A 24,599-nucleotide genomic window follows, 5' to 3' on the forward strand; every position below is an offset into this window, starting at 1 on the left:
GATGAAGAAACTGAGGCCTGGGTGGTTACATGACTTGTACCAAAACATGTAAAACCAACTAGTGGCAAAGCAGCAGCCTGGACCCACGGATTGCAGCTTGCAGCCCCATGCTGTTGGGCAGTCCCCAGATCCCAGGTCCAGCCCCCATGTCCAGGGCAGGGCGTCTTTCCTGTGGATTAGGCCAGATGGCGGGCCACCATGACCAAAACACTAAGAAATGAGCTACGCCTCATCGACTGCAGAGGTTCTCAGCATTGCACGCACAGCCATTCAAATGTATTATTCCAACCTGACTGAACTCCTTCTGAAAAGTTATGTACAAAACTAAAGAAACCTGCAGTACTGAAATAAAAGGCAGTGTAGACAGTCAGCCCAGGACTTCATCAGTTCTGAGTAAAGAGTAGATTCACTTGGAAAATACAAATGAATCCACTTGGGGAATGTCAAGATCCTTGCAAAGGAGTCAAAGTGCCATAGTTTAATCCTGCCAAAGACGTCTATCTTAGCTCATAGCTGGGAGCAGAACTGGGAGCAAGTCCACACTGTAAGGAGCACCCCAATAACTGATGGGTCAATTCAATCCAAAGGCTTCATGCTGGGTTTTCAATACCTACATCCTGAAGGCCAATGGTTAAATGGAAAGCTCCTCTGATTATTTTACATAGTATTCAAAACTGCAGAATTATTTCAACAAAGAAAACACAAACACTTCTTATAAATAGAGCATAATTTAAAATAGCTGTCTAGAAAAGGGCATTTTTGCATATGTATTTCTTGGGGTTAATTCACTTATTTTTGAAGAACAGAAGTGATACACACTAATTTTTAAAAACAATTTTACTCTTTATTCATAAACAGTACGTTTCTACTACGTAAGTTTCATCCCCTAGGCATGCACAACCACTTGAACTATTTAAACAGTTTAAAACAAAACAAATGAGAAGATAAGGGAAAAAGAGCTCTCCTGGTGACTTACATAGCTGTTTGGTTTTCTAATTTGATTGAAGAAAGTTATTAGGGGAATCTGTCCAATTCACACCTTCTGTTCCCTGATCAAATACTTTAGGGTCAGACATATGGTTTACTGATTTTTTGCTCAAGCAAAGAATTAATATCTTTGATAAGGAATTGTAATGGCAATTATAAGGTAATATGGTGTATGGTAATATTATGCTGCCAAAGGAAACATGTGAATATGATTAAATTCAAGCCCAGTACTGGGTAGCTCTAGATAATTAAAGATAATTTTATCCATTCAAGTCCCCTCTGTTAAGCTGCACATTGACACATATTTGTTCCCTGTCTTGTTAAATAAATATAGAAACCAAATTAAAGGAAGTCCTGCAGATTTCTGAGAATTTAATTATACCCTTAAATTGCAATACCAATGATATATATGATTAGATTTCTGTACTGAGTAATTACCTGAATTAACTTCATTTTACAATGCTTAATTTATTTTGTACTAAGGAAGACTTTTAACTAAGATAAACCAACCTAATTTTGATTTTTTACTTGCTTCAACGTGTTTCAATTCATTAATGTTTCAATAATAAGGAATGAACTCTCTTGACAAACCAAGCATGGAAATTTCCTCATAAGAGAAAAGAAGAAATTAAAATGATTTCCATATTCAAGTCACAGCACGCTGAAGAGAATTTTGAGTTCTTAGGAAAGGCATCTGTTACCTCCAAAGAAGGGCCACTCATTACAGTTTTGTGGAAATATGACAGTAGGGCCTGCCAAGAAGGAATTCAAGGAAATTGGGAATGGCGACATTGTGATCCCAGGTCATTCTCTTGAGCAGAGGTTTCCTTTCCTTACGTGTTCTGCCCTCGCTAAGCTCTTTCTGAAATCAAAGGCCACTGATATGCATAACAATCCATGCTAAAATCCAAACATGACACCAACAGCAAACAATTAACACTGTGATCGCATTGTGGTCCCCAAGATATATCTTGAGATACTTCGGAGATAAGCTATATTCTCCATAAATCAATTTACAGAGGGTTTTTATGATTCTTGCTTTTCATAAAATGAAATACACTTCTATAGTATTAAAATCAGTGAACAAAAGAACTGCAGCACTTACTCCCCTACCCCCAAATGTTTGCTCCTTTGCATTTCACAATTCATATTCATATCTGGACGACAGTTAACCTCCAGTGGCAAAGATAAGAAAATGTGAAAGAAAAATAATACAGATGGTTTCCAGACCTTTCTTGTTTATGGACCTTAAAATAACCTCAACACCAATCTATTAAGATGCCACCTGAAAGCACATGGAAGTGGCTTAGAATCCATACCACTGAGAAAGTTAGGAAATTCCAAGTGTAACATTAATTGAATCAGATGAATGACTTCTCCAAGCACTGGAGTCACAGGGACTTGAATATAATTTGGGGTACTAGGTAAGTGGGTGAAGAACTTGTTCTTTTTGATGAAGAATACTGACACTGTTTCAGACTTTCAGATGCCAAATTATGAAGGTCATTAAGAATGTCAAAACATATACCATTCCCAACAGTGAGAACTCTTCATATCCTACCTAATAAGCCACAACAACAAAAATCCCCTGGCATCCATTTACCCCTTTGTACTTCCAAATATCCAAAGAATCACGCAACCACTCAAATAACAAGAGATCCAGGGGTGTTTCAACCATGTGCAAGAAAAATGCTTAAAGGCAAAATTCCTCAAGCACATGTCACAGTGTGGGAACTGAGAGCCATTCCCTCTGTAAATCCTGTTAAAATCCCTTTTACATGAAGGGATGTGAGGGCTGTGAGGAAAACCACAGCTATCTACAACCGGAGGTGCTATTTTCTCTCTTAGATCACAGTAATTGTTATATCCCCAAATATAACAAACTCTAAAGTCAAGACTTTTCTTGACAGAGAATCATTCTAAGTACAAGTATTAGCCTTAACCACCAAGCCCAGGTTAGCTAATGAAATAAAAATTTCTCAATACCAGAGTGATACTTCAGGGAAAGATTAGAATAAAACAAAAACAACAACAACAAAAACCAACAAAACAAACAAATAAAAACTTCTCAATAGAAATTTTCTCTGGCGGCTCCAGCTCAAATATCTCCCCCCTAGTTCTGGAGCAGGCAGTGGCTATTGTTCTAGTACAGCTGTCTTTTTAATTCCAGACTCTTTTCCAGAGAGCTGCTTCTTGGTCTATCCCCTGGGTTATTTATTACTTGCACCCTCCCTATATATAAATCATTCTAATTGCTTCTGTTTAAGAAGATTCAATGACACACTGTGGTCCTGTGTTCAATAAACAGCACACCTAGAATACTCTTTGCTCTGAGAGAAGCCTACAGTGGGCCATGGAAATGCACATTCTATCCAGTACTCAGGAGGTTTCAACTCTGTGCAGTCCAACCCTATTGTATAAGCAGAGTCAGCTCCATTGAAGCTAGTATTCTGTTGGGCTCCCTCTTCTACAGAATCCCTTGACTGGGTTCTGCTGGGAGTAGGAAAAAAGCCAAGAGGGAAGAGGACAGGACACCAGTAGGCAGGGCCGTTTCAAGTAGTGTTGGTTAGGCTGGGATCATGGGACAGGAACAGGTTTCTAGGCAGGGTTTGGAACATCAGAGTAACAGTATCTACCACCACAGTCAAACTTGGTGACCAAGATGGAATTTCCTGATCCAAAATGGTACCATGAAATATGGCTGCTGCTTCGTGAGTCTTACTGAGTCTCAACAAGTGGGGACAGGAAGTGTGGGGGAGGACAGAACAGGATGGAATAAACCACTAATCCATCTCAAGCATGAACCTACACTATGCCTGTTTCTGTATTCTCTTCATTTTGTTGGGCTTTTCTAGGTGATTTTTCTGCTAACTTCAACACTTTAGGGAATATACTTGGTTTTCCTTATTACTTAGGGGAGGTGCTATTTCAAAGGACCACCCCATGTTGAACAGAAAAAAAAGATATATTGAATGAATGGACCTTGAATATTGTTTCTTTCCTATTTTAGAATGAAATTCGGTTATTGGAAATTTTTAGCAGGTGTCCATCCAAAATAAGTCATTGCTGTAATTCACTATGTGACATTTCAGCAAGCCCACTGGAGACAGTGGGTGACATTGTAAAGGGAAGGCTCTGTCTTGAAATTTGAACTGCCTGTGAAGCCTTCCAACTGGGAAACTGGAAACTGGTCACTGAGTTCCCGTTAGGTTCTGGTCTGCCCCAAACCAAAATCCTGGAGGTGGGCGCAAGAGCAGGGACTGGGACATGCTTGAGCTACAGGCAACAGCAAGCCTCTCTGATGTCTTCCCTAAAGTTGGGCAGAATCGCCCATCAACTTCAACAATTATAAGGGTAACACCTTCGTGGATGCCATGGCTACCATACTGTAGAACTCGGGAAGAGAGTGGCCCATACACCAAACCCAAGCGTTTTACAAGTTTGAGGGAGTCCGAGGGGATGCATGTGCACATCTGGCCCCAACTGGTGAGCTGGAGGCCATGGCAGCCAGGCTGGAGGAAGCACCAGGGAGCGTTCTATTAGTCCAGTGGTTCTCAAACTTAAGCATGTTTCAGAATCACCCAAAGGTAGTTACTCAGCATGGGGCAGGGCCCAATAACCACATTTCTAGCACATTTCCAGACAGCGAAGCTGGTCCCAGGACCGCACGCTAAGAACCACTAGCCTGTTGCTCCACTGCCCTCCTACTCAGGCTGAGGAGCAGGAGGATGAATTGTACCCCTGGAGGTGAGTGGCACTGTCTTTGCATGGTCCATTGTGTGCTCTGCACAGTGATGTGCCAAGAAGGGGCTCATGATCAGTTTCTTCATACAGTCCTTGCACAGTCTCCTCCCTGACAAGGGGGATGGCTCTTTGTCATTATACTAATTCTCTGAAGACAGTCATAAAATACAATGATAAAGAAGCAACGCTGTTAGAACAAGCATATAGCCTCCTGGTTTGAAATGCTTTGAAAACAAACCATAGCCATAACACAGATAACACACTTCCTATGTAATCATTCTAATTAATTCCTCTAAAATCCCGGCATCTATACACACAGCTCTCTTGTCACAGGTTTGGCCACTATGTCCTCAACTCCAACGGTACAATCCTCTTCGGCGTTAATGGACTCTTTCGTATTTCTTTCTTTTCTTGGTTGTGCTGTTCTGAATTGTAGATAATCTTTCAGTGTTTGTGGCTGAGCCGGTTTGCTGTGCCTGCCCTGGGTTATTTTTCATAAGATGTCTGGAGGAGAGACTTTCCAAAACATGTAACTCTTCCTTAGACGTGGTTTTTGCCAAATTTTGTTTCAAAAGTAACCCTGGATCTGACAACTCTGAAGCTGGCAAAACCCTGACAGCTTTGCTTTTTTCCACTATTATTTCTCTTGGGACTAATCGATCACTTCCAAGAGAAACTCTCTTGCGGTGGTCGAAGTCTTCCGCAGAGCTGCAGTTCCTGCGTTTCTGTTGGGTTTTGGCCACTCGTGGACTTTGTTTTGGACCTGGTGATGCTGACTCACAGCTACAGACAGGGCTCCCACTTAGAAGCCCTGTCTTTAACCGCTCCCCAGGATGAGGTTTTTGCTGGCCACTAGTGACTTCTGGCTGGGTCTGATTAACTTTTTCCAGCTTTTGAACAGGAAGCCCCCAGTGGCTCTCAGCTGCCTTTATGTAATCCTTTGCTAGTCCCGTGGATTCCGATGCAGGACTGGAGGAAGCCTGACCATCATTCCTCCTCCTTGCTATCTCTGCAATCACTGAGTTACTAGATGTTTCCACAGTGTCTCTTCTGGTCTGTGATTTGCTTGTGATGCTGCTTTTTGTTTCAGTTCTTTTCACACTGAAACAAACAAAAATGATTTTATGGTTTGTGAAGCTGTCATGGCACAGTTTCCTCCAAATTCCCTCTACCACATTTCCTACACCTGGAAAAGGAGGCAGGCACTACCTGCCTTCTTGCCTCCCCAGCAAATCTGGAAACACCCGCCACAACAAGTGTATGTTTAAATGCAGATGGAATCAAGCAAAAACCTTCACATTTTCCATTATACTAGGATATACCTGCTTATCAATCATTGGGTTAAAAATGGATTTATGACGGTGTTCACATTTTAACTAAGGCAAACAGGTATTCATTTCCGACGTTAAGGGTCAGCACTGCTTATATGCTGACTTTTTCTTTTTTTTTTTTTCCAAGAGTAGACTCAGGCTCTGTGAACACAAATGTACACATACACACAATTTCTACTTGTGAGTAAAGAATAATCTCCTGGAATTTCTCTCAGGCTATTTCAAGATATTACCCAAATACAACCACCACTTAGCTGGTGTCATGTTTGTTGATCAAACTTGATCAACAAATGGGAGTAGGACTTAGTTAATATAATTTGAAATGTCCTGGAAGAAATTCCAGATAGCCAGCATGAAAGGCAATAAAACGCAATCGTGGAAGACAAAAGAGTGTCGATATAGCTGTATATAAGCCCCTTGCTTCTAACGGCATGCACAACAGACAATGTAACTTCACTCTGATGATAAAATGAACTTTGAGGGGCGGGATAGAAGTTGCACAGGGAGAATTAGAGACTACAGATCTTAACTTCAGCATATATTTACAGGTCTGTGAATGGCAAGAAATTTCCTCAACCACCAAAACATTGAAAGCTGAAATATTTATTTTGGCTAGCTTCAGTGTGAAAACAAATACATATAATACTCATGTTCTTACTGTTGACACCAGGAGCATGAGGATTATTGTAATTATATTAAAGTCGGAACAAGGATCTTAGGAAAGGAATGTATTTTTTAGATCTGTCTGTAGTCCCTCTGAAAGTGGTATGAAACACACCACCAACAGGTGCTTTTCATCTTCAAAGAACGTGCCATTAATTACTCCTTGCAACACACCTGTGAGGCAAGGACTCTATCCCTATTGTCCAGAAAGCAAGAGAGTCAGGAGGGAGGGGAGAGCAAGTACATGATGCAGGGGAGTTTGTGCTTCAGTTCCAGGCACTCTGTTTAATTCTGGACTTCATGTTATCTATCCATACATAGAGGCAGTCACAAATGAGAAAAAGGAAACACATTGCACCTACATTTCTTTCAGAGCATTTCTCCGGAGCTTTGCACTGGGAGGAAGTGAACTCTCTGCACACTCAGCAAAGTAATCAGACACTCCATGGAGAACTCTTTCTGTCTACTCCAAAAGATAACAAAGGTTCAACCAGAAATCTATTAGCTGAACATGAGAGAAAACAGTTACACTCTGAATGCCCCAATGAACACATTTATTTTTGTAAAGACTGAATGAAACTGCTCAGTGGTAAGCTATTTTAACCTTTTTTACCTAGAACTTTATGGTTAATTGTAACTTCTTTTGGACTCCCAGTCCACATTTCAAACATTAATATGTGCCATAAACATACAAAACTGTAAGGCAAAGAATGCTGATTCCAAACCATCTGGGAAGTCTTGGCCAATATCTGGTAACTGTGAGGCTCAGGCTGTGACAAAAGCCCCAGAATCCTACTGTGTGGGGCAGCGTGCCTGTGAGCTCCGTTCTTCCAGCAAGACCTGGTGACACAGTGGTCTACACCCTTACCATCCTAAGAATTCCCCATATTTTCTCTATCTGCAAAAATAAAGAATATTTTGTGGCCGGGCGCAGTGGCTCACGCCTGTTATCCTAGGGAGGCTGAGGTGGGTGGATCACGAGGTCAGGAGATTGAGACCATCCTGGCTAACATGGTGAAACTCTGTCTCTACTAAAAATACAAAAAAAAAATTATCCAGGCGTGATGGTGGGCACCTGTACTCCCAGCTACTCAGGAGGCTGAGGCAGGAGAATGGCATGAACCCAGGAGGCAGAGCTTGCAGTGAGCTGAGATGGCGCCACTGAACTCCAGCCTGGGTGACAAGGTGAGACTCTGTATACAAAAAAAAAAAAAAAAAAAAAAAAAAAAAAAAAAAAAGGGTTATAACACCCAAGACCATAGCAATAGTCAAATCTTTTAATATTGGTATTTTGAAAACTGGAGTTTGTGATTCTTGGCTACTAAAAAATTCGGGACTTTTTTCCTTATACTAACCACCACTCTGGTTTTCTATAATTCATAGATTATCTGCCTATCTAGCCTTTTGTGTTCCCATGGAAGCATCATAAGGAAGTAATTATAAAATGTAAAAGCCTACCTACCTTGCCAACATTAACCCATTTCATAGTTTTGGAATCTCTTCTCCTTTTGGTTATCAAGTACATAATCCAGACGAGTGTTAACTCCTCTCATTTTCTGAGACACTAAGTATTCTTCCCCATCAAATTCCAATAAAATGTTGCTACCACCAGAAACAGCTTTAGTAAATTGTCAGTAGGTCCTTGCTTTCGACCTACACTGGAATTAGCAGTGACAGCCCCAGAGCACCTGGTGGGTGGCAGCCATGAGTACCACGCCTGGTTACCCTACAGGCTGAGGGGATGTGCTTTGCCTAATCACTGCCCTGCACCACTGAGGATGGGCTCTTCATGCTCTTCAGTTGTGCCTATCCATCTCAGACCTGGGCCAGTGTCACTCAAAGTCATATCTGGTTATAACCCAAGTGAGTTTTAAGCTAGTGAACAGAATATTCTATGTTTTATTGGATTATACTCCCTTTTTTTTTTTTTTCTAAGACTTACTAGTTGGCCAAAATGAGTGACATCTTAAAATTCAAATGAGAGAGAGAGAGAGAGAGAGAGAGAGAAAGAGGAATCGAGATTTATGTGTGAAACACTTCTAAACATGCCCTATAAGTACAGTAGATTCTCCCCTTACAACCACACCCTGTAAGTGCTGTATTTTCAGAGCTGAACAATTAACATAAGGAGCATGAGTCAGGCTTTGAACAATTCTGTGGGAACCAGAAAGCCTTTTGCTATTAGGAATGATGTAAATTCCCCAAGGCTGGAAGAAATCCACAATGCAAGGCAGACAGGGTCATAAATAACAACAATGAATACTGCATATGCCACATAAAGTATTATGCTGCGATAGTGACACTCTCTTCAAATCTCGTATTAAATTCAATCACTGCCTTTATTTATTTATTTTAAAAATTCAGTTTAAAGAGCACTATGCATTTCCTATGGGAAATTCAAAAACTCCTTTAAGAAGCAGAGCAGTCGGCTCTCATCCCAAATTCCTCTGACAACAATGAGGGAAAATGTCCTTGGAAGAAACGGGACAACAGAAAAGGTGACAGAGTGACAGGAGGAAATGTCCTGTTCAAAAAGTGTAAAATCTGTGACTTAGTTTTCATTAAAAAAAAAAAAAAAAGAAAGAAAGAAAGAAAGAAAAAAGAGAAGAAAAGAAAAGAAAAAGAAAGAGAAAGGCAAGGCGGGGTCTCCTGCTTACAAATTAAAACCACATTTGGCAATTTGTTGAAGGAGGCATATTTACATTTGTATGAAGACTGGGTGGGCAGGAAAAAAAAGATTAGACTCCCTCTTCAGCCCCTGAGCTGTCAGGTCTCATTAGAAATCTCTTACTCTAACATTTCTAGGGTCAATTCACTCCCCTTTGTCTCTAAATCAAAGCCTCCGGTGCCACTCTCCCCAGCCCCCAAACAAGTATTCCTTAGGAAGCAGCTATCACCTGGGAACAGGATTTCCTAAAGGGAGTCGTCCTGATTACTAATGGCTTCTCACATCTGGCATCAAAATGCAATCTGAGGCTTATCCGGAGGCACAACGCCAAGATGCAGATATATAATGTGTGCTAAGAGGGGTTGCAAGTGCCTTCTGGGCTTACGGGACGACCCTACTACTTTTCAGATTCTGCCATGAATAATGATCCCATCAGCTCTTGTAAAGAATGAAGATAAACCCAACATATTCAAAGAGGCTACCAAAGAGTTGGCCATCCAAAGTCCAGAATGAGGACATTCTGAGTCCCCATGGACTCAGATATTCCACAAATATCATTCCTTGGTATACTCCTTCCCAGCCATCTGCCTCATCCCCACCCTACCTCCTATTTTGTTTTACTTTTAGGTTACACTTTGAAGAGTTTTGATTCAAAAGTTTCTCTCTATAAAGAATGTCAGTACATAGTTCCAGGGCAAAACCAAACAGAAATAGGGCAAAGCCCTGGCCTCTAGGGAGATACCCTCCTTCAAACAACCTAAGCAGCCTACGCAGGCCACAGGGCAAGGGATCAGGACTTTTCTCCATCTTTGGGGGTATTCTGGAGACCACCACCCCAAGGATGAAGACAGTCAACACACATGTCCCAGTACAGAACCAAGGGGAAGGCTGAACAGATGAATGTTTGAGTATGATGATGGGTGTTATTACCATATTCCTGTATGGGCTGACCTGGGAAACACATTTTAAATTCCAGGATAGAAAGGACTGCAAAGAGAGTCCCCATCAGGATGAGCTAGGTGACTAGGATATCCTTCTTGCCTCTAATCAAAGAATAGGCTGATTTGAGATGCAGTTAGAAATACTGGGCTGGGTGCAGTGGTTCATGCTTGTAATCCCAGCACTTTGGGAGGCCAAGGTGGGAGGATAGCTTGAGCTCAGGAGTTCAAGCCTAGGCAACATAGTGAGACCTCATCTCTACAAAAAAATTAGCCAGGCGTGGTGGTGCGCACTTATAGTCCCAGCTACTCAGCAGGCTGAGGTGGGAGGATCACTTGAGCCCAGGAGGTCAAGGCTGCAGTAAGCCATGACTGTGGCACTGCATTCCAGCCTAGGTGACACAGTAAGACTTTGTCTTAAAAAAAAAAAGAAAAGAAAAGAAAAAAAAAAGAAGGAAAAAGAAAAAAGAAATACTGGGCAATGTTTAAGTCCCAAAAGCACATTGAAACTGTGGATAAACCAAGGAGTCACCCCACAGTGACTCACTAAAAACTGGTTTTGAACAGAACACTGTTGGATTAATGGAGATAGGGAAAGAAGTTGGCCTAAAATGGCAGAGAAAACACCTGCTCTTGAGCTTCCAACCTCCTCAGGCAGTCTATAAAGCACAGGAGGGGCTCCCGCAGGCCAGTGGGAAGACTGGCTGCATCAGAGGCACAGAACGAGTCTTTTGAAAATGGAGATTCCCAAGACCCCTCCCTGGAAGTTCTGATTCACGAGATCTGGGGTGGGGCGAGGGCATCTATATTTAGGTTCCAAGGTGATTCAAAAACTGCCGATATACATAACACAACAACAGATAAATACAAACTGGTACAATGAGACAGCCTTTTGCAAAGTGTGGTCCATTTATCCCATGCATCAAAATCAAGTGGGGAGTGTGTTAAAAAATGTTCTAGGTTCCACCCCAGAATTTGGATCTCTAGGAAGCAGCATCAGGGCATGTATATTTTGGGCAAGCTCCTCGGTGATTCTGATACTCAGCAGAATTACTGAACTTCTGCCCTAAGGGCACGCAGAATTGATAACTGAGCAGAATCCCACAGAATAACCCAATCAGGCAATACTGAACTCTGTACCTGGCAATGCTTGAGGCCCTTGAGGGAAAGGACCTTGCTTTCACAGAGCCCCTATCTCAACGGAAAAGACAACAAACAAACAAATAAACATGTGTCAGGTGGTGATGATGTTATGAGGAGAAATAAACATCTAAAGGGCCATGGGGTGCTATTTTAGATATGGCGGTCAGGGAAGGCCGTGGTAGGTAACAAGGTGGGCTTTACACTGAGACCTGAGTGAAGGACAAGCCACAGGAGCAGATGGGGAAGAGCATTTTGGGCAGGGGGAAGAGTGAACACCAAGGCTCCGAGGACAGAGTATGCCTGGAAGGTACAGAAACTGGAGAGTAAACCAGGGGAAGAAGTCAGGAAGCAAGAAGGAGGGGTGTGTGTGTGCACTGGTGGTGAAAAGGCAGCTCTTGTGTGATTTTTGTAAGGATGGCATGTTTTATTGTGAGGAAGATGATATGCCCATGGAAGCCTCCTAGAAGAAAACGGGCTTGATATTTTAAAAGGATACCTTAGGCATTGTAGAGGGACAAGGTTACGAGGAGGAAGACTAGTGATGAGGCCTCGGCAATGATTGATTCATTCAGAGGCGATGGGTCCTGGAGAAAAGCCTGCTTCTTGGGGAGCAGTGGTTAGACTGGAAATATAATTTGATGGGAGACCCAACAAAATGTGCCGACGGACTGGATATAGAGAGTGGGAGAAAGAAAAGTCATTGGTGACTCCACAATCTTTGGTTTAAATAACTGGATGAAGGAATTTGGCCTTTACCAATGCAGAAAACATAGTAAATTTAGGATCAGGCTTGGGGAATAAGACCAAGAAATCAGTTTTAGGCGTTGCTATGGTATGACTCTGTCCCATCCAAAATTCAGGTGCTGCCACTGTGATGGTATTAAGAGGTGGGGCCTTGAAGATGTAATTAGGCCATGAGGGCTCCACCCTCATGAATGGGATTAGGTGTCTTTATAAAAGGGCTTGAAGGAAGGAGCTGGAACTATTGTCCTTCTACCTTGTGGGGACACTGCTCCTCCTTCCCGGAGCATAGAGCAATGAGACATCATCTTGGAGGCAGAGACTAGCCCCTCACCAGACCCCAACCTGCTGGTGACTCGATCCTAGACTTCCCAGCCTTGAGAATAATAATAAATTTCTGTTCGTTATAAGTTACCAGTCTCGGGCATTGTGTTACAGCAACACTAATGGACTAAGATAGTGTAAGAGTCCTCCTGGATATCTAAATGGAGGTGCTGAGCAGGCAGGTAAGATACAGGTTTCCGGCAGAGGGAGGTCTGAGCTGCAGACACAAAGTCCTCAGAGTCAGTCAGATTTTGGAAATGATTCTGGATGAGTAAAAGAAGTTGAGAACATGAGGAAGATTCAGGAAAATAGACTATGAGGGAAGCAACAGTGAGGAGGAGAAAAATCAAGACAGCATAATGCTCCTGGAGGCAAGAGAGAGTGACATGGAGGCAAGAGAGAGTGACACGGAAGTGAAGAACGAAATGCCAATGAAAGTGACAACTGTTTGGAACACTGCCGACTGGTTATGAGTGAAAACTAATCACTGGAAGGAAGGTGACTTTGACATAAGCTGTTTTTGGTGAAGTGCTGGGATCCAAGCCTACCTGAGATGGGGTCAAGGGAGAAGTGCAAGTGGCTGCATTGGTACTTCTCCAGTATGGAGACAGACTGGAGACCAGACTCCCAAGGAGAAACAGAATGTGAACTGTACAAGCAACTTGAAATTTTCTACAGATCCATTAAAAAAGTAAAAGGGCACTTTTAAAGGTGAAATTACATTTCAATAATATATATTTAACATAATATAAAATATTATAATAAGTAATCAATGTAAAAAAATATTCAGATGTTTTATATACTAAGTGTGTGAAGTCTGGTGTGCACGTTATACTTAGATTACATTATTTCTGACTTGTCATATTTTAAATACTCCATAGTCAAATGTAGCCAGTGGCTACAAGTACTGGCCAGCACAGGTCTAGACAACACCACTTTGGAAGAATTTTGCAGTAAGGGGGAGCAGAGAAATGGGGGCACTCACCACTGTCATCCTCAATACAGCTTGGTGAGGCAGATATTAATACCACACCCCAGGGTCAGAGGCTGCTGGCTAGAAACTGGTGTGACATGGACACACAGCATGGGATGGTAACACCACTACCCATCTGACAAACATGGCCTATGTTGGGAATGACTTGCAGCCAGCTCTCCAGCAACTGGCTGAAGGCTCTAACACAATAATATTAGTTGAGGTTAGAGTTTATGGGGGCAGATCTTCGGGGCCATGGCATTAGGCTACTGTCACTCCAAGAGTTCTTGGGGTGCACCAGCCAATCCTGGCTCATCCTGACCACATGGCCCACCCCGTATGATCCTCCTGGTACCCTTCATAGCCATACTGGAAGCATATGGCAGAAGCCATCCCACCAAACTCTTGTTTTTAGGATTGTAAAACATCATGTGGAGGCAATAACGGGATGAAAAAAAGCTATTCAATGTCATTAAAATTGTTCTCAAGGTAGGACTTCATGAATTCTCAGTCTTCATCTTTTGAGAGTTGGATCTGTTTTTCCCATGGTTATGTACAGGAGTTTTTCTGATTCTGTTACATTTAACCCCAAATGAAAATAATTAATGGCCGGGTGCGGTGGCTCACACCTGTAATCCCAGCACTTTGGGAGGCCAATGTGGGTGGATCACCTGAGGTAGGAGTTCGAGACCAGCCTGACTAACATGGTGAAACTCCGCCACTACTAAAAACACGAAAATTAGCCAGGGGTGGTGGCTCATGCCTGTAATCCCAGCACTTTGGGAGGCCGATGAGGGTGGATCACCCGAGGTCAGGAGTTCGAGACCAGCCTGACTAACACGGTGAAATCCTGTCACTACTAAAAACACGAAAATTAGCTGGGAGTGGAGGGGCATGCCTATGATCCCAGCTACTCGGGAGGCAGGAGAATCGCTTGAACCTGGGAGACGGAGGTTGTGGTGAGCCGAGATCACACCACTGCACTCCAGCATGGGCAACAAGAGCGAAACTCCATCTCGATAATAATAATTAATAACCCAACCAAAAGATTTTAAAAGTAGGCAATTCACAGTAGAAGATTAGAAAACATACTCTTAGGGCATATTCAAAATGTTACTGCTTTTCGATTCCTCCTAATCACATCTGCTGAGAATGATACACTCAGAGTTGATCGAATCAGGCAGAGGCTCCAGGCACACGAGTCCCAGCACAGAGGTGAGAGGGAGTGGAGTCTAAGGTCTCATGTTCATTGTTGACTTGTCCCAGAGCCAGCTTCTCAACCCCTTGATGGTTGGTTTCTCATCTACCTTTCAGGATTGTTTGGGAAATTTAAATGCTGTGAGGTGTATGAAGTAACTTTGGAAACTGGAGAGTGCTGAATGCATTTTCAAAGCTGATGCCTTCACAAACCATATGGGGCTGGAGAGAAGGCAAGGGTGCCTTGTATTCATGAAGAAATCATGTGATTCTCAAAGTCCTTTCTCCAGCATCTCATCTGGGCCCCAAGGAGTATTCATCAGGGCAGGTATTGTCACTATGTGATGGATGAGAAGAATGAGACTCACAAAAACTGAGGCCATGCCCCATGCAACAGGGGCAGAAATGAGTCTAGGAAGCCTGCTCTCTGTGCAGTAGTACTGTCTTCACTTTGCCCAATGGCTGCAGTATCATTTGCCATCATAGTTAGATATGGACTTACAGAAAGAGAGGAGGACTTTGGCTCCAGTCACCTCTTGGTCACTTCCTGACTGTGATATTTGGACAGCTGACATATTCTCTGAGCACCAGTTTCTTCATCTATAAAAAGAGAGATGATAATAATACCTCTATAGTGGATACTCATTCAGTTCCTGGAAGCAACGCTCAGATTTTGTTCTGGAAAATCACATCTTCAACCTCCATACATATTCATGAATTTCGAGAGATCTTGTTTCCATACCTGACTCCAGAAATGAGCCTATGGCTCAGGCCAATCAAACTGCTGAATTCACAAGCCTCAAACAGATGCATCAGCCACAGCTGTCCTGGCAAGAGGCCTCACCTCCTCCCACTGGAAGGAAACAGACCTGAGACTGCCGGGATCAACCACCATACATAAGCGGAGAGTGAAGCCAACACAGTGGAATCTGGAGCCAAAGATGGTGAGAAATGGAGACTTAATGATATTCTCTGTGTCTCTGATCAAGCTGTACCTAAAGTCTGGACTTTTCAGGGGCATGAGACAAAAACCTTCCCTTTTTTTGCTAAGCCGCTTTGAGTTGGCCTTTTGGTCTCTTGAAAATGAAAAGGTTCAAGACCGATACAATCTCTTCTCAGGTTTGTTGCACTGAATAGGTTATTGTATGCGTCAGCCCTCTGCAAATAATTAAAACCTTTTGCCAACAATAAAAGCAGATTAAAAGTATAATATATTATCAGCTTATTTGGGGGGCATATAACAGTGTCAAAGTATGAAACTGGAACTATTTTAATTTATAACGAGGCAAAAAGAAACGTTACAACCATACTTTAGTGGACACCACATGATTTTCAGGAGCATCAGCAATGTGAAATGTGACACATACAAAAGGCTCAGTTAGTTACAGAAAAGCAGCCCAAACAGAGCATGAATGACAATGACCACAATCTCAGACCACGAGGCAACATGGCCACACAGAAGCCACCTGTCTTTAAAATGAGGGAGAAGTCTCTCTTTCCTAAATTTCACTTTTAATACTTTTAAAATTTTTTGATAATAACGAAGTAAAAAGGGCAAAACAGGTGGGACAGTCACAATGAACAATTAAAAGAAAGGATGGAAACACACAAGTATGTGTGTATTGACTCAAGGGAACTGAAGCAAACAGGAGGTGAAATGAAAAATGGCATCGTATGAATTCCACTGGGACTGAAGTTGTTTTTCTCTAAAGATGACAATGATGATGGATATTTGTTCTGAGACCAAAGGCAAAACACTTGGCACAGGGGCTGGCACCTGGTATGTGAGTCCGCATGAGATGTGCACGAAGCAGACATGACCTTCCCCATTTCAGACTTGAGGAAATTGATGCTCTGGGTGGCCAAGCCATCTGCCCAGTTCCCACAGTGAGAGGCAAGCCTTCATTCCACACGTGTCTGGCCCTGAGTCTGTCCTCTGAGGACTTCACTTCTCTGCCTTCCCATGAAAAGGGCGAGTCTCTAAGGGGAAGTAGAGCCAGGGCTGCTGATAATGCTGCCACTTGGGTTAGTAGTGAATACTCTCATTTTCTCTTTAAAATCATTTTTTAAAAGTTTTATTTTCTTCTGAATTGATGCCAATGAAGCTCTTGGGTAGAGTTGGGGAAGCACCCATAAGTGGTTGCAAACAGTATCACCCTAAACATGAAATCGGTAAAAATGATCAAGGAAGTTATTTTGCAGGAAGTATACATTTAACAGGGATTTTCCAGTTTACATTCACCTGCCCTCAAGAACCTAAAAATATATACTGACCAACCTCAGACTCTATACTCGAGTCTCTGGTGCCAAACAAGTGACAAACTTGGTGACAAACTTGGACATTTTGAAGAATGTATGGGTTTGGGCCAACACTTGACATTGTGAAGCTTATCAACTGTTCTGAGAATTGGATGGAAGCTATTTAACTTTGACCAGAAAAAAAAAAAAAAAATACACTTTTTTTTTTAATTTTAAGGAATTCATGAATCATAGGCTAGTAACCCCAGTTTAAAAGTAGAAGGGAAACATCTGTAAAAAATAGAGAAAACATAATAGGAATTACCCCAGGCAGAGTTGGGCCACTTTAGGAGGTCTTCTTGTTAAAAAAAAAACGCCTTCTCTGACAAAGGCCTGTGGTTGAAAAGTGCCAACACCTGAAGGAAGGCAGACAGCCCTCTTTCGGGATGACGAAAGAAGGATAATGTCTTTCCTAACATCTCACCTGACTGAGCACATGGGCCTGAACAGGGACGTGGTGGAGAGGTGGGTAAACATGAAGTCCAGCTGCATAGGGAGTAGGGCTAACCAAAAGGGAGCCCACAGTAGTCCTGGGCACTGATGGGAAAAGGGCTTAAGAGCTAGAGAGAACACACCACAGATGATTGTCTCATTTCAAAATCCTGCTCTGAGCTGGCCTTCTGCCCAGGGATGTGGAAGGAATAGCTCTTGCCATTTCCCTGGGACACAGATACTAAGGCCTCCTCTTTCCAAGACTCAGAGCTCATGATAGTAACAGCTTTTGTGAACTAGTCTGGGAACCTCATCCCCAGTTATGACACTGTTTCCTTGGGAAAATGAGTACTGAATTCTAAATCATCTGCTTACTAATGAACTCTCTGTGCTATCACTGTGGGTGTTCTGATGAAGATGTGCTTTTAGGAATTCAAGCCTGAGAAGTCTGCTGTCTCTTGATTCCTACGTACTTGAGAGAGGTGACTGGGTCCTTCCTCCAAAGCCGTATCTCAATGTGAGTCTGCAGCTAATGGAAATTGAAGGTGTTTAGCTGGGTGGTCGCTGCTGCTCCGCCTCCTCCTATTCTTCCTCCTCTGGATGTTGGTTAACAGAGCTCCCACTGAAGGTCATAAGTTTTTGCCTCTAGTGTGTCTCTTTCCCCACCACTGACTGGCTGGCTAAATGGGGGTTTATCACTTAACTCTCTGGTACTTCAGTTTTTATAGCTGCAAAATAAAGTTGAGCTGGCAAGTGGAGAAAATAATTAGGGAGCCGAGTTTCTTGGGAAAATATTAATAATATAAGCACATGGACAGTGTCAGGTATTTTTCTCCTTTCAAGTAGGAAGGAGAAGATTGTATAGCAGTCTGTTAATGAGGTGTTAATTGCCTTTAAATGAAGACTTCTTCAGAGAAGAAAGGAAATTACGCTGATAAAAATTAACACTGTATAGTGCCTTAGACTTTCTATGACATTTTAATATTCATTATTTCACTTGCTCTTTAGGAAAACTTGAGAACACTGTACAGAAGTTATCATGTTTACCTTTGCTTAACCAGTTAGGTGATTAGTGCTCCCGCGAAGCCAGATTACTTGTCTAAGGTCATCAGTGAGTAAGGGGAGAGGCAGTGGTCAAAGCCAGCTCTTTACATTTTAACTCAAATCCCTTTTCCAGTTGTTCTATTCCGCACCACATTTTTCCTAATCAAATCTATCATGTAAAGGGATCATCAATGGAGATCATGGGCCTCTGCACACGCAAAGACACTCTATGAGCAAAAAACCACAAAGGATTGGGGACTAAGATACATCCTATTCCAACTTATCCTATCTAACGATCCTCATTCATTTAACCTATCCTATTCTACTTCAGCAAAGGGCAGGTTCCCTTTCAGGGATGGTAGTGGTGGGAGGAGGCACAAACCATCTTTTTCACAAATACTGCTGGCTAAACATTTGGGAAGATTTCATTATTAAGAAAAGAGAACAAAAATAATTTCATTGTTAACAAACGAGAACTCAGGTTAATGTAATATACAAGCAAAAGACAATCTTTTAAAAAATGATCTCACCCGAGAAATATTTTTTTCTTATTTTCTCCATCTTAGTCTAGAAAAACTAACCAACAGAGGACATCTTCACCCCCACTACCAGCATTTTCAGAGGGTCATCCCTCTGCCAGTCCCTATAAGGGCAGGTGGGGATGGCGGCTATCCAAGGACAACAGCCCATCGTAGGCCACTTGCTGAGGGTGTGGCCCTAATCTATTCCCTGGCTATCTGTTGAACATGTTCTGACCCTGAGCCTTTGCCTTAACTGATTGGAAGGGGACAGGGCAGTCAGCCTTGGGAGGGGGCAAGCACCATGAGAGTTCTTTCACACTGAACAATAGTGTGACTTAAGAAAAGTGTTCTATTTAGTGCTTAAATATTGTCTCTTGGCAGTACGTCCCACTAATCTTTCCACTTAGATGATGCTACTGAAGACTAGCCTTGTGTGGCTGATGCAGGTCAGCAGAACCTTGGCGGCTATTTTGGCCACAACTCAAATGAAGCATAAGGCAGAGAACCCAAATATCTTAGCGGCATCAGCGAAATCCAGCTGCTAAGGGGCAAAGGAGAGCCTACTGCCTACAGATGCCTCATTGTCAGGTGTGCACCGACGGTGTGGCAGAGGCAGACAGAGCTTGGCTGTCCCTTAAACCAAAAGACCATAATCAGGATAATATTGGTCACTACACAGAATAAAAAGGACCTCATATCATAAACTAAAATACATTCCATAAAAGTATCAGAAGAAAATATAAGTAAATATTTATCTAATTTTGAAAAACATAACACCAACATCATCAAAAGCAGAGATCATTACAGAAAACACAGTTCTCAGGATAAACAATGTATCCTACCACATAGCACTGACATACAAGTGAAAGGAAAATGATCAACTCACTGAGTTACTTTCCTTACTAGATAAGAAGCCTTCATGTAGCAGAGTTTGTCAAATACAAAATCATCAGTGAAAAAAATGGACAGAAACACATAATTGACAAATAGGGTCCTAGTTAAAACATACACACGGACCTCAGTTTATTAAGTATGATGTATGAAGAGATACCATCCAGATCATTAGCAGAGACTTTGCATTCAGAGTTGTGGCTAATTTTTATTTTCTTTATATATATTTGGATTAAAAACTTTTGTACAATGAATATGTACAATATTGGTCATCAATTATTAGGTAAAATCTAAGTTCATAACATTGTAGAAAATGTGAAATATGAGAACAGCCTCTCTCTACTCAGGGAAATTTCCCTAGTGCTACAGGAATCTCTTGTTAATGTCTTCCATGCAATTTACCACTAGCGTTGTTTAGAAATAAGAAAAACAAAGGCTGGGCCCAGTGGCTCACGCCTGTAATCCTAGCACTTTTAGAGGCCGAGGCGGGCAGATCACAAGGTCAGGAGATCGAGACCATCCTGGCTAACACAGTGAAACCCCGTCTTTACTAAAAACACAAAAAATTAGCCGGGCATGGTCGCGGGCGCCTGTAGTCCTAGCTACTTGGGAGGCTGAGGCAGGAGAATGATGTGAACCCAGGAGGCGGAGCTTGCAGTGGGCCAAGATCACGCCACTGCACTCCAGCCTGGGTGACAGAGAGAAACTCTGTCTCAAAAAAAAAAAAAAACCAAAAAAAAACAGAAATAGGAAAAATTTTTTTAACTCTATGATAGATCATGCAAAACCTGGAAAAGTCATCCACTACTTATTTCATTTTCTAAACACAAAAATAGAGAATTATTTTCTTAAATTATCTGATTTATACTTAAGAAAAAGCTCTCTTAGGAAAGTTAAAGGATTCTGTCATGAGGGTACAAATGTCAGTGCACAGTCAAATGTTAGTAGTTTATTTATTCTGTTCTAAAAACATAAGGCCTACAATGTTAGCTTATAATTTCTACTTACATCTTTCTTAAGATCAAATATAACTACCCTGGAAGTTTTGCTAATCACAATTTTTAAATCTGCAAGAAAATTTCTTCTTTGTGCAAAATTATTTTGTAGTTTTTATTTAGCTACAGTTTTATTTGCTTCCTCCAATAGAAATCCCAGGTGAGAAAAGATTTTTGAGATAATTTGATACCCACCCCCTTGAATGACAGGAGGGCTATGGCCCACAAAGGGCTGGGTTATGCACAGCTGAGGACTATAACAGCCAAGCTAAAAACAACTCAGCCTTCAGTAGTTTATTATTTTGTATTCAAAAACTAGAAGACGACTTCTTTACCACTAAACAGTAGTGTGCCTTAAGAGAAGTAGCTGAGTTAGTGGTTCAATATTGTTTCTTGACAGGATACCCCAGTAATCCTTAGATGATGCTACAGTGAGGACCCAGCCTTGTGTGGCTGGCCTACGTCTGCAGAGTCTTAACAGCTATTTTCACAACTTGACCACAACTCAAAGAGTATAAGGTAGAGAACTCAAATATCTTAATGTAGACATCCACTTGTAGGCAGTACTAGCACTACAGATCTTTTTTAATTTCCAAAAGGATCACAGACTTTGAGAGCTTCGGTTTAAACGTAAAAAAAGTAGGTCTGGGGATTTTGGACTTTCCTTCTGAGGAAGAGTAGAAGAGATCCAATGGAACCCCTAAAGATACAGGTGCAGAGTCGAAAAATATTTAGGAAAAATGGAGGCCCTATTTGAATGACATTTTTAGGTCACCAGGATATCCTTTAGCAGCCTTGATCTGCTAAACTGTAAGCTCCTTGAGGGCCAATGAGCCTTCTTACTTTTCTTTGTTTCCCTGGTGCCTACCAGAGTTTCCAGTATAGAGCTGGGACTTAGCAAATTATGTTAAAATGTGATGGTAAAAACAGATGGGAAGGCTGATCTCCAGAGACTAGAAGGAGTGGCTGTAACTAACACACAATGAAATAGTAGCTTTGTCCTGACCCAGAAATGTCCCAGATATATACAGAGTTCTATGCTTATTTACACAACTTTAACAAAGAAATAATAGAAATAATAAATAATTTTAAATTTCCCAAAGGCTCCAGGACTTTACATCTGAGAAAGAAAACAGTTTCCACATAGGCTCTTGGGTTTGTAAATAAAAAAATGTTGTTGGAATGGAATGTAGTTGAGCGCCATCAAAATTCACTTTATGTTCTTCACATTTCTAAGGAAAAAAAAGGTGAGGAAAAAACAAACCAAATAAAGGTAAAAACTCTCAAAAAGACTCCCCAGTTCTATATCTAGCAATAGGTCAAAAACGGAGGCTACAAGAGTTTTTAGATTTCTTATGAGAAACTCTAGTAAGAAAAATACAATGACTCATTTCATAATAATGCCCTTTCTTCCCAAAGTACACATCACAGTTCCCACATCCCTAGCACATGGGCACTCTGTGTAGAGCTATTGCAACACAGAGGATCTCCCTGCACCAAAGTCCCTGAGTGGACAAGAGAAACGCCAACAGTGACAGCAGGGACAGACCTCCCTGGTGCTGCGGTGCTTAGGGGCAGTGTGGCTGCATTCGCTCTGCTCCGTAAAGGAGGGGGATTACTCCCTTTGTACTGCCTGATCTGGAACAGCAGTTCTTTTGTGCAACTACCTTTAAGAACTGGGGAGCTAAGTGCAGCTGGCTTCCTTGTCTACAGGTTGAAAGAATCCCTTGACAGAGCAGTTTTGAATAGACGCTCCCAGATTTCCTAACCAATTGTCACTTAGACATTGAGAATCCAAAAAAAAAAAAAAAAAAAAAAAAAAGGGAAAGTGTGCTCTCAAGGCTACAGCATGAGTAAGGCACCCAGGCTGTTGCTCAAGTACTAGTTCACTCCCCTGTCACTTCTGTGGCTGCAGAAGGGTGAGTTAAGTCAACAGTTATACAAAAACAACTGAAGTTTACTGCCAAGAAATCTCTCCAATATAGCTACTGCAGGCACCAATTTTCCCAGCCTTGCCTAGTCAGATGTTCTTGAGAATCGCTATCAAGAGAAAATGACATGGCTCCTGCCCTTTGGTGAATATCCATGTAAAGCGATATAAGAATTCAAAGCTTGAAGGAAGTCCAGGGAATACTCACAGGCGCCTGACATCACTGGCTTTGGGCATTTGAAGTATAGAACAAGAGATAAGAATGCCTTCTCTCAGGCAGAAGGCAGTTCTGGAAGGGAAGGGCTGTTTATTGATCCTTAAATAGCTGAGACAGGCAGACTCTGTAGAGGTCAAATATCAATGAGAATTAAACTACAAGACACTTCTGGTGGAAGGATGGTGTAGTTGGCTTGATGGGCCATTTGTGGGACAGGGACCTTTACTTGACCTGGGTCTTTTATTGCTTCTAGTAACAACAGGCCTGAGGAAATGGTGGGCTGGAGGCCTGTGAGGAGGGGAGGTGGCAGAGGTGAGCAGGCTAGGCAGAGGGACACACAGAGCTTGTGCCCGGAGATGAAGCTGTTGAGTAGTGCCAGGCTGTAACTGACATATGTGGCTGGGAAAATGAGTATGTGAAGAGACAGAGGTGGAGTAAATGAGCAACTGAAGAGACAGAAACTGACCACAACTAAAGACAATCACTCAAAACAAGGAACGAACTTCGTGATGGAAATGGCATTTTCCTCATAAGTTAACATGGTTAACTCTGGTCATGTTATCGCTGGTTATCAGAACATTTTAAAGATAAAGAAACTGAACTCAGTCATGTAAAAGGCTCAGACTGGTGAGATTTTCAGAATGAAAATTCTCAATGTTTAGGAAGTCCTCCAGATTACAGGATTTATATGACAGCCGGTATAGAAAACTTACATCTGTATAAATACCAAGGCCCCTAAGGGGGATAATATTTCATTTGTATTGAGATGTTTTAATCCCTCCTTAATAATTTAAGACACTAAGTATTAATATTGCATATCAGATAGAAGATCTAATTTCTCCTGTATTTCATTTGAAAGTAATAATACTTTCTGGAACAGTTAATTGTTGTTTTCTTAAACCATAGATCAATTTCTTCCTTGCTCTGAATCAGTTAAGCTATATTATAGTTTAGATGTATGCCCATGGCATTGCCACTTTAGTATTTATTAGTTTACGAAGATAACTCAACATCCTGGACATATTTCAAAGGACAAACTTACTGCTTTTCACCAAATTTGCCTCATTCAATGTGTATTCTTAAGAGTTTAACTGATGGATAAAGAAGAGGAGATATGAACCACACTGGCTATTGCAAAGCGTTCCTCTGCACCAAACACAGACATCTAAATTTAAATACAAGTTCTCTGCTCTTTACTTTTCCTGGGTCTCTACTCACCCTTGTAGCCTCTGAAACACTCTTCTTACGTATTTATTTAAGATGAGATAAGAAGCTGGTTTTAGATGATGTGGGCCAAATTTCAGATTTCATATGGATTAAAAAATAATAAACACCAAGGGTAATCTAATATTCCCATAAATTATTTTAGAAGCATAATAATCATGTCATTCTTCATGGCCCGGTTAATGTCTGCTGGTTTTTTTTTCTGTTTGTTAAAGATTCAAGTCATATGTCCCTGTTCGTTAAAGATTCAAGTCATATGTCCAAAAATATGAAAAAAAACTCTGTGTAGAAGTCAGGCAGACTGGACCGTGGCTGCAGCAAACACACACACATGCAAC

The 24,599-nt window shown here is 41.7% G+C and overlaps 1 protein-coding gene across 2 annotated transcripts in view; it reads right to left on the reverse strand.

The window, feature by feature from the left end:
• Nucleotides 1–822: 822 nt before the first annotated feature.
• SLX4IP (SLX4 interacting protein) overlaps nt 823–24,599 on the reverse strand; it is a 197,159-nt gene continuing 173,382 nt past the window's right edge. For both annotated transcript variants that reach the window (XM_073006815.1, XM_008018160.3), the window contains 2 exons: nt 7,088–7,188; nt 823–5,832 (listed from right to left, as the gene is read on the reverse strand). In XM_073006815.1, the coding sequence (XP_072862916.1) occupies nt 5,112–5,832; nt 7,088–7,188 (822 nt within the window). In that variant the 3' untranslated portion in view covers nt 823–5,111. The remainder of the gene's footprint in view (nt 5,833–7,087; nt 7,189–24,599) is intronic.

This window comes from Chlorocebus sabaeus, chromosome 2 (genome assembly GCF_047675955.1).
Source record: "Chlorocebus sabaeus isolate Y175 chromosome 2, mChlSab1.0.hap1, whole genome shotgun sequence".
NCBI classification, from domain to species: domain Eukaryota; kingdom Metazoa; phylum Chordata; class Mammalia; order Primates; family Cercopithecidae; genus Chlorocebus; species Chlorocebus sabaeus.